At 32.6% G+C, this 11,805-nt stretch overlaps 1 protein-coding gene across 1 annotated transcript; it reads right to left on the bottom strand.

Moving 5' to 3' along the window:
- Positions 1–267: 267 nt before the first annotated feature.
- LOC112096305 (putative vacuolar protein sorting-associated protein 13A) lies at positions 268–11,805 on the bottom strand (the record flags this gene model as incomplete). The annotated part of the gene is made up of 13 exons (XM_024179731.1): positions 268–350; positions 931–1,023; positions 1,979–2,120; positions 2,291–2,448; positions 2,769–2,969; positions 3,098–3,199; positions 4,275–4,392; positions 4,889–4,992; positions 6,060–6,110; positions 7,625–7,672; positions 7,784–7,876; positions 9,031–9,134; positions 11,766–11,805. Coding segments are annotated over 12 exons (1,185 nt in total), but the record flags the coding sequence as incomplete, so codon positions are not given.

The following is an 11,805-nucleotide window of genomic DNA, read 5'->3' as shown; positions in this document are numbered from 1 at the left end:
CAGCAAGTGAACCTTCAGGTGCAGATAAGCCATAGAATCTCAATGATACATCGCATTGGATACTCCGATGTTTAAATTTGGTTGACACGTGAAGTTGCTCAAATCGGCCACAAAGAATCTCAATCTGATTTATACTGATAATCCTGGCAGCAGCTTGACCAATAGATACCATCACCAAATATTGGATCATATTCTGCATGTCCTTTCCTGAATACGATGTTGATTCTTCACCTGGCTGGTAACTTAGCAACTTATTTATTGCTTGCCATTCTTCATTGGTCAATCTTTCTTCTGTTAACTGTGACTCCTCAGAAGCGTCCCCTACAGAGGGATCCTTTGAGTTTGTAAGCCTGAAATACAAGTAGCTATAAGTTGCCAGAAACATAACAACAATAAGTTACCAATTCAGCACAAATTTGAACTAATAGGAAAGGAGACAATCACTCACGTTGTAATCAAACACAACTAGTTTGATAAAATTTAAATCAAACACAACTAGTTCATAACCATAATTAATACAATAGTGAGATCCAAACACAAGATCTATTGGTCAAACTAGTTCTTACACCATCTTAAGCTGACAACTTTATCAAAAAGGCTTATAAATAAGGCTCCAACCATAAAACTCAGCTCTGATAAAATCTTTGAGAAAAAAGTAGGTATATTGAATATATAACAAATTACAAAAGGAGAGCACGATGTCCAATAGCCCCAAAAACAGCCTAAAAATTTACAAAAAAGAGATTATCTCCAAAAAGAAAGGTCTATCTCAGAAGGGATAAAACAGGATCAACATCAAATAGAAGCTAAATTTCACACGAACTCAAAAGAAAATTCAAATTTAAGCATGGGAAATAGCCAATGAGCCAATCCTAAATGCAAGGTAATTCTTGTTTTCCAAGAAATCATAGAACTTAAGTTTCTACAAACCATGTAAATGGAAACCAGCTTTTCTTCTTAAGCTGCCTCTGTTCAGCCGCTTCCTTTAGTTTTACAGATTCAACCTTGGCATGTGCAAGTAACCTAAACAATACAAACACTTAATTAGAATAAACATAACATTAGGCCAATGTGGACTATATTTAGCAATACTGCTTTCCTGTCACCAAAACTCAATAATTAAATAATCAAAATAAAATAGAAAATAAGAATTAAAAAAAATTACAAAGAAGGTAAGCCAGCAGTCCAAAGCAAAAATCCAAAAGGTTGCATTTCAACAAATCACACCAAATATAAAGACAAGGACCTAACAAAACAGAATCCCAATTTCTCCATAATGACCTTGATTATAAAAGCTGTCTAGCAATTGGGCATTTTCTAACTACAACGTCTCAATTTTATTTATACGTGTATTGCGCACATACAAGTAAATGCGCATGTTTGTTTGTACATCGGGGATTTCCAAGATGCTTCCATCTTCAGCAAGCAATCCAGTAAATGAAGGTTTGAAACCAAACCACAAGTCAGAGCGAAGTTGATGAGTACACAAACCACTATTATTTATAAGCTGCTGAAATATACAAAACAAACATCTTTCGCCCCTCCAGAGGATATATATAGTCAAACAATTAACGAAGACTACAAAGCATTAAGAAACTGTGAAAGGAAATAATTGAGCCATGTCTAATTCAGCATTCATCATGGAATGTTGAATCAGAACCCAAACAGAAAAAGGTTGAGTCTAAGCTGAATCTACCTTTTCTTTTTAAATAATAAACATGAACTAATTTTTATTTAAGGAAGTATCTCCAAAGGATATAGCCCAGTTGGTTGGCCTCTTGCATCTCAAGTACAAGCGGAGGGGACATGGTTAATTAATAAAAGTTTTATTTTAAGGAAGAAAGGAATTAAGGGAAACAAAGGAACCAGCAGTTCACACATTACATTAACATACAACAAATAATGAACAAACAGAAAAGATGATAATCAAACTACAAAAGAACAATGTCAAAGACGTATACCTCCATAGAATAATTACTTTGGAATCAAGATCCTTCTCTATTTCTCTAGTTTCTGAGTTACCGCTATTCGATGACTGTTGCAAAGAACTAGCATATAACTGAACATAACGTCGACGGAGCTGACAGAGATGCTGAATTCTGTCCCACGAGAATCGATAGCTGAAGAGGGATTAATGCATAACTTAACATTAACTTCAGATGTGTGGTAAAGCATTCTGTCATGTATTACATAAAATGTAAAGTGTTCAAATATCAAATGTCAAAGTTCTCAATTAACATGCAACTTTCCCTATTTCCTAAAAATGAGTTGTAGAATAACGTGTACATACCACATTTTCCTCTGCCGGAGACTAGCTTGAGCAGCATAACGCCACCACAGTTTACGAGCCTCTGAAACTGGCACCATGGGTCTTAAATGGGAAACTTCAACATACTTCCTGTACTTCGAAACAACCTCTAAAAGTTTTATCCAATCATGATATTGTTCCTGTAAAGAAAAAAAATGAGTGACACAAGAATTTAGCCCACAGTTGCTTGCCAATAAGCAGGAAAAAATATTTTCCAGAAAGAATATCAGCTCCAATTATTTTCTTTTTCTATTGTGTGGTTGAGCAAAATATAAATGACAGAGTGAAGGACATTAGACTTGAGATCCAGAGGTAAATGAAGGTGAAACTTATTTCTTATCCATACCTAACCAGACAAAAGAAAAAAATCAACTTTTTAAATCTTATTATATTCTATTAAGAACTAGCCATATTAGAAATAGGTCGGTAGCCAAAATATAAAGTAGAAAACACTTCACACCTCAGTCATAGTTAAGAAGACATCACTTAATACAAGAGAAGCCTTCTCAAATGGAATCTCTGGATTATTTCTTTCTTGATTTCCAAGGCGATCATACTTAAGTACTCCATTAATAGGTGACAACAAATACTTGCGATTCACAGACCAAGGAGATACTATCCTACAATCAGCAGCCGGTTCATTTATGCCATCTTCAAATATCTGGGAAAGAAGATTCAACAAGGAGGAAAAGAATAGATGTAATCAATCCCGTCAACCACAGGATAATTCTGCAACTAAAGAGGAACAGAAGGTAATAATTTTACATAGCAACCCACATAGGAACAAACCTCGGTCCACTCCCTAGGACTCAAATCTTCCCATCGCTTATCTATAGCCCAAGGGAGGCTATTAGAATCATGATAAAGGGCAAGCCTCTCAAGTTGTAATGACTGTAACAAAACCAAAATATCAATTAGCCCAAATAATTTTCCTTCTCGAGAAGGTATAAATCAATAAAGTTTGTTATTTACTGATTTCAGTCCCAGACTACTTATAAGCTGTCAATTAGCAATTGAGTTGTCAGATAAAAGTACAAAAAAGAATGAATTATGTTTTGGATTTGTATTTGGTGCCAGAAGATGCTTGTATAGTCATTCAATTCTTTCCTTTTATTATTCCCTATCACCTCCAAAAATGATCTACATTGGAAAAAGTAACAAATGACAACCCTAAGTAACAGTAAAAAAATAGATTAAAGAACTTGGTTTGGCAAGCAGTTTCAGCCGCACACTCAAAACCAACTGTTAATCTAAAGCATAGCATGTCATCATACACATCAAGAGATGTTTCCAGACACTAAGAGCTTCGAACTACAGACATCATATGTTGAAGACACAAAAGGTATACAAGGATGAACATGCAACTCCTTAGCTTAAAAATGATGATTCCTGAGGAAGATGCATCACCAATGGATCTTTATTTAATTATTTATTTATTAAAAAAATCAATTCTGAAGACTCGTGAATTTTACAGAAAATAAAGGTTAACATTCTACCAGACAAAATATATGATCCCAATCTCTTACATCAACCCCTAGTCCAAGAGCAGGCTTTATTTTTCTTTTTTGGGACATATGTTTGCACGCTGAGAAACATTCCAGCAACAGCATCATATTAACAATAAGAGAAATGTACAAGTGAAGGGGCTAAAAGTCAACAGAAACAAGGAGGAGAACCAGAATAACATACAATGAAGAATCTGAACTGATCCAAAAATGTCAAAAAATAAAAAACCTTCACAACCATTTCATTGTTTGTTTTCATTGGGAAGCAGCTCTTACCCAAGAACAACAAAAGGTTTTATCATAAACCTAGATAATAAATACATGTGTGTGTGTGTGTGTGTGTGTGTGTGTGTGTACACATACTTGAACTGGGCCTATTGTAGACATTCAAAGTGCTTCACCCACTCTTCACATGATCACCTTGATAAAAGCAGCTTACAAAGAAAGAAGACAGAACTAACCTTTCGCAATTTATCCACAGCACCACTTGTATCAAATATTTCATTTCCCTGCTCATCTGTTGTCACTGCAGCCAGCTTAGCCAAAGTAACACCTGAAGCAAACGGATGCCCCGAATTACTGCAAAATGCAAAATTAATTTTAAAATTGAGCAGAGAACAAACAGAATATAAAATAAAACAAAAAGGCTAACCAGATAGGAAAATAAGGTGCAGATGAATGCGCAATAAATCAGATGATAATAATGATAGCTTCAGAAAGGTCTCTTTCTTTGTATAATCGTTGATGGCTTCAGAGAGATCTCTTTCATTTTATAATCATTACAATTTGAAAGTTGGTGGTGGCTCGAAGGGGAAGGATGGTTTTTGTGGCAAAGTAATTCTCCAGATCCTTTCTATATTTTTCTATGGAGATATTCTCTCATAAACTCTTTTTCTTTTACTAAGATCTGCTAAAAAGCTGGTCCTCTTCTTTTGTCCCAACAGCTTTACTTTTTTGTCAATAAGTTTTATGTCAATACACTTTTTCTTCCTTGCTTCTGACCCTCCCATAAAATATCATAGCAATGAAATAATTGAGAAACCAAAAACACAATAGAAAGCATATGGCAATTTACCTAACAGAATCCTCATATCTGATGTGTACATTGCTAATTGATATCTTTAAGTTTCCGATGATTGTGGCAATTAGAGAACCCAACCAAGAACTTTCAGGAGAAGGCTGCAAAAGATTGGCTGTCAATTGAATTCAAAGAACGTGTATGCCATGCTTTCTTATGCCCACTAGCATTAGGATTAATGCTACAGAAGCACTTCATAAATAAATTTTAAATTACTTCAAGAAGCATAAAAAAGAAAATACCCAACATAAAGTTATGCATATATACCAATCAAAACAGTCTTGAAGGCCACATCATAACAATTAGACTACATAAATATTGCTTATTCAGTTTCACTCAGGTTCTACAGAAGGCCACAACTTAATCCAGCTGTGGATATACTGTTTAAGATCCATCAACATAAAATGTTCCATGACTGCTACTAATTTTAAATAATTTAACCTCCATTAATTCTGAGAGTATTCTAAAATTTTATTTTCTAGTAATATAGTGGTTAGAGGTTAAGATTATTGTTAGTCTTTACACCAACTTAAGCTTTCAAGTTACCAGTACCTAACACAGTGTCAAATCCAATTGGACAAGAGGTCATGTGTTTTTTAAATCCCACCATGTGACAGCATATGTATGTGTATTTGCATTCATTTATTCCTGAGCTTGACATCCACGTGACAAGCCCATTGATAAAATTTGGTATCATGCATCCACTGGCATGTTAGAGCTCATACTATTTTTCCGCCCGTACTTATCAATTCAAGCTTTTAAATCAAGCAGTCTGACATGGTTCTAACCCTAGAAACAGACCCTACAACAACTATCTTAAACAACAAAAAACCAATACAAACGCCAATAAGGGCAACCCAAGTACATGGAAAGTATTCATAAGAAAAAATTACGCCTAGTCATCAAGGCATGATTAATGAAAAATTCATCTCATGCTTGCATGGCGGAATGTACCATGGGCAGTACCAAAAAGCTAACATTACTTTCAATCTCCAAATTAAATGTCATCAGAAGATAAACTTTCAATACTAGAATCTCATGAACATCAAAAAAATCTATGAATAAAAGTATTACAAGTGCGTAGTCACCAGGTTACCCAAACCATGAAAGTAACAATTTTGAACAAAAAAATAATCGTACAAACTAAAGAAAAATTAAAAAGTCATACACTGCCAAGCTTTGACCTAGATTTTGCTTCCAGCGTTGCTGATTCTGCTTCCTGGATGCCATTAATAGGAATAAATACATTAGAAAAAGAGAAAAATGAAAAAGAAAGTACAATTATTTCTACCAGGTTCAGCCTACTATCAATATCTTATATATGTCCTTTTCTACAACCGTGCAACTTCAATTTCTCATACTCTTTTTTCCCTCTTTTTTACCCCCCAATAGGAAACTGAAGAATTTTATTTGAATGGAAGGGAAGATGATAAAAAATCAAAATAGACGAACACCAAGGAAATGAAGATAACCATCTGAAGACAACCTACCACCTATACAAAATAAAATCAAGCATAACTATATCACAAACAGTATCCCAGTTCTAAAAAGCAAAAAAAAAATCCAAAAGACTTATGCTATGTTTACTTATTAGAGTAGCAGTGAGGAGTGTGTATTCCACCCACTCCAGTGTTTAGTTGCATATTTTAAGGGAGGAGTGGGAATCCCACTCCGTGGGCCCCACCCATTTTTGGAGTGGAGAGCGGGATTCCCACTCCCATAGGGGAGATGGGAGTGGGAATTTAATATAATTATATTTAATAAAATAAAACAAATATTATCATATTCATTTAAATAATATTATTATATTATTTTATAAATTACATTTATTAAAAATAATAATATTAAATTTATTTAAAGATAATATTATTACATTTAGTTAAAAATAATAATTTACATTAAAATTACTTAAAAATAATAGTATTATATTTTCTTAATATTAATAACTAATAATATTATAAGAAAATTTTAATTTTGTACTATATTATTAATGTTTCATTTGTGTTACTCTTATCAATAATTTTTTATTTACATAATTAAAATTAATAGAAAATTGTGATTTACATAATTAAGAATACTAATAATTATTATTAATTTACAAATATAATAAAATAAATATTTTATATTTCAAATATATTTTTCATTAATTTTGTAATTAAAAACTACCATTCTTTAAATAAGGGTAAAACTATAATTTGAAACCATTTACTCCCAATTCAAGACGAAGTAAACACATAAATTGGATTCTGATTCTCATTTCATACTCTCATTCCAATGTAAGTAAACAACCTACTCCCACTCTCAATCCCAGGATTCCCACGCCAATCCAAAATGTAAATGCCTCCTTAACCTAATCTACTACATTTCTCATCTCTCTCATCATATAGTATATCCTTAACTTCAACAATTATCCACATCAACTTCCATTCTCGACTTTTCTTTTCCTAATATTAGTGACAGATAAATAGAACTAAAATCATGAATGATCATTAACAGAATACAGAATTATTCACTTGAAAGATATTATCAGCAAGAATGCCAAGGTGTTGATCAACGAGTTCATCTTTCAAAGGACATGTCACTGGATGTTGTAAGCCCAATATAATAACATACATTATTTGAGTGTCTCACACATATAAGTAACATTGAGAACTGAAGGCCAGAAAACAGAATAAAAAGCATATCATGAAAATTCAAATTAGGAAACATCAGGCACACATAAAATATGTTCACCTCAATCTGTTGAAGCTTGGCTTCAAAATGTTTTTCCCTGTCCTCTTCCTAAAAAAAAAAAAGCACAATTTAGACCATCAAGAAGTCATTGAACAAGCAGGGAATAATATTTCCTAAATCCCCTCCCCCCACCCCAAAAAAATACCAAAAAAACAAGACCTTGAAAGTCCGTCCATCAGCTGGATGAGCAAGAATAAAAACCCGATCAATGAGAACAATTACAGGTTCCTTGCCCAAACTTTTCCAGGGAACCTATAAAAGAAGCAAAGCGAGTAAGGAAATGAGAGAACGTTAAACACTAGAAAAAATATTGTATTGGTTTCCAAAATTACTCTAACTATTGCTGGCAAACTCCACTAACAGTTCATTAGTGATAAAACAAAATTTAAGCAGTAGTCCTTGATTTCCAGTTTATTGTTAATTCAATCATGAACTTTTGGAATTAAGTCCCCTTCCATATAGAAACATTACCCAAAATTATAGAAGGCAAAAAACCTAATCTTAGATATAAACTTGTGCACACTAATCTCGAGAAATACCACTTTCAGAACATATTTGTAATGTAATACTTCCTTAGTGTCTCAACCAAAAAGAAATACTTCATGGTGATATCAAATGTAAACTCTTAAGGATTCATTCATAGTGATCATATTCTAGTTGTGTTTCCTAAAACCTACAGAATAATCAAAACAACAATATCCATCCCACTGGAGGGCCAGTATCATGTAACCAATCTACAGGAAGGTGGTATGTACAGGTCCCTAGAGGCTTAAAAGAAGTTATATCATAAGATGAACAGCTGACACCTTTCCTACTTTCAGTTTCTCAAAAAAAGTGTGTGAATCCAGCGGGCAGCAAGGAGAAAGGCGTAAAAAGGTCAAGCTCGTAGACATACGATAGCAAAAAACCCACTTCTCCAAATACCGTAGCAAGTGAGTAACAAAAAGTATTTAATATAGTTTAACCAGATCAAGATAAAGCAGAAATGGCCAGAAGAGAGTACTGTGATATCAAAAATATCAAAATGAGAAACTCTCATCAATGTATCTAGACTCTTATAATGTTACAGTATCTTTTTTTCTTTTTTTGGGGAAAAAAACTAAATGGCATTGATAGAAAAAGATTTACAAATTAGTTCACATAACCAATTTTTGACAGGAAATAGTTTATATAATCAAAGCAACTATAGTAGAATAAAATAAATCAAGGTTTATAAGGAACAGAAACAAGTTGTATTACTAAGGAAGAGCACAAGAAAGCAATAACATGAACCACATGCCCCATAAAATTTACAAAAAGTATTAGCAAGACAACAGAACCTCAACAACATCTTAATCTCAATACAAAACCCAACGTTAGTAAAATGAAGATACACATATTTGATCAAGTTTACATGTAACAGCTACCTTTAGGGTTATAGTTCCAATAAAACCAGCTTTGACTGTGACTGGAAGTTTTAATGAATTTAGTGCCTCTGCCTTTAAACTCAAATCTTTGAGGACAACATCACCTGTAGAATGAAATGGAACAATTGAAAAGTTTTGCACCATTAGATGAGAATAAACACAACCAATATGACATGACTTGGGAGGCAAGCCGTCATGACATTGAGTTGGGCCATATTTATACTAACGTAAACCAGATGTTTCACTTATCTAGTTGACAAGTTGCTTCAACTGAAAACATCAATTCATCCCTTTTGTCAATTTTTCTCCTTTTTTTTTTTAGTTGCACACAGAAAATTTTAGATAACATGAACCAAGGAATCCAGAGACAAGCTAAAAAGAAAAAAAAAATTACATTCCAATGTACTGTAATTTATCTTGTATTGTATTGAAATCTATGGTTTTTTGTCTTTTAATTGTCCCAAAGTAAGGGAGACTAATGTTACAATAAGGGAAAAGCTAAAAGATAAATAAAAAATAAAAAAACAAAATTCCAGTGTGTTTTATCTTGTGGTGTATTGAAAAATGTGTTTTTTTATCTTCTCTTCTCATAAAATCTTATATATATGTAATGATTACCCCCAAAGGCCTAATGAGTGTTTGTTCGAACCCTTTTTTTTACTGGACACCTAAGTTCGAACCTTAGAGGAGGTAGGGGTTAAAAATTGATTTATTTAAGCTTTACCCACCCCTCAACCTTAAAAAATAAATAAATAAATAAACAAAATAAACAAAATAAAATAAAATTACAGAAATGAAAACCAAAACTGATGCAGAGCAAGAAATTGAAGAAATCCTAATTATATTTAAATGTATAATATTTAGGAATATTTTAATTAATTTGTATTCTAGTTTAATTTGGTTTCCTATTTAGAGTCTTATTGTTTAGGTATTGCTTATTTGGGTAATATTTCTAATTTAGGCATAAGTCTTATTAAAATAGGTTTTCTAATAATATTAGGATAAGTCTTACTTAGTATAAATAAGTGTCTTTTGTAGCTTTTACAAGCAGAGAATTTTGAGTTCAATAATATTTCAATTTTCAAATCTCTTTGTGAGTATTTGAATAGTTAATTCTCGGTATTCTGAATCAACGAGTCTTAACCCCTAAGTTCGCGGTATTCTTTTGAATCAACGTGAATTTAGTTGTTCTTTTATTCCGGTATTCTCTAGAATCAACGGAATATTTTGAACATTAAACTTCCGCTGCATCAGCTTGGTATCAGAGCCAAAACCTTGTCTCACCAATCTAACTCCATCTACCACCAAACCTTTCCTTTTTTCCTTTTTTGTTTTTTTCCGTTTAGTTTTAAAAAAAAAACCCAAACAACACCAAAAAAAGCATAGGAAAAAAAAAGAAAAAAATTATATCATGAAATCACAATATCGACGTGAAGATTTCATCTTGAGAGATGTTTTAGTTAAGATGTTGAGGATTTTGCGTTCAATTTCTCAAGATTTAGAGAAAATTCGAGATAGAAAATCTTTACACATAAAGCATGCATATGGATTTGATGAAGTTGTTCACGATGATGTTTGTTATGAAGATAATGAGGAAAATTGTAACTTTGTTCCTTTCGACAATATTATTCCTTCCGAGGAGAATATTAATTGGTCATTCATGTCTACAACAAATCCTCAACACAAAGACAATATTGATTTGGATCAATCGTCGAAATTTGATGAGTATCTTGATATTGTGGGACAAGAAGAGGTAATTGTTTATCCATCTTTTGATCTTGTGGAGGAGAGAGAGATAGTTATTGATACAATCTCTTATTGTTCTCTTGATTTGCCGAAAGAAGACAAAAAGAGTTGTGATATTTTTCAACAGTTAGTGGATTATAATAAAAAATCGTTTTTCCTTAACTATGTTGAAGTTCGACACGAACAATATGAGAAGACATTATTGGAGAAGTTGTTGATAGAAGAATTCATTTTACGCCATTGGAGTGATTGGATGGACGTTATTACAAAAGTTGAAAAATTTAAAGTTCGTCGTCTATGTCAAAGCTCTGTTTTAAAAATTAATCCTTATGCACATGAAGATGTTCTTGAAGATTACAATATACAAAATTCGAGGACGAATTTTCTCCAACCTGGCGGGAATGATGCAGAGCAAGAAATTGAAGAAATCCTAATTATATTTAAATGTATAATATTTAGGAATATTTTAATTAATTTGTATTCTAGTTTAATTTGGTTTCCTATTTAGAGTCTTATTGTTTAGGTATTGCTTATTTGGGTAATATTTCTAATTTAGGCATAAGTCTTATTAAAATAGGTTTTCTAATCATATTAGGATAAGTCTTACTTAGTATAAATAAGTGTCTTTTGTAGCTTTTACAAGCAGAGAATTTTGAGTTCAATAATATTTCAATTTTCAAATCTCTTTGTGAGTATTTGAATAGTTAATTCTCGGTATTCTGAATCAACGAGTCTTAACCCCTAAGTTCGCGGTATTCTTTTGAATCAACGTGAATTTAGTTGTTCTTTTATTCCGGTATTCTCTAGAATCAACGAAATATTTTGAACATTAAACTTCCGCTGCATCAAAAACCCTCCCGTAGTGTAAACGGGATTTACCATACCTTGGTATCATCTCAAGAGCAGTTAACAATTGAACTAACAAGCAACCACATAGGTATATTGATAAAAAGATCGTAGTATACAGACACACTAATATGAAGACAAACCTTTCCAAACACTGATTCTTAAAGCTTCCACCGAAAGTCC

The sequence above is a fragment of the Citrus clementina genome, unplaced genomic scaffold, assembly GCF_000493195.1.
Source record: "Citrus clementina cultivar Clemenules unplaced genomic scaffold, Citrus_clementina_v1.0 scaffold_9, whole genome shotgun sequence".
NCBI lineage: Eukaryota > Viridiplantae > Streptophyta > Magnoliopsida > Sapindales > Rutaceae > Citrus > Citrus x clementina.
The sequence above is the reverse complement of the archived record's forward strand: the minus strand, read 5'-3'. Positions and strand labels throughout refer to the sequence as shown.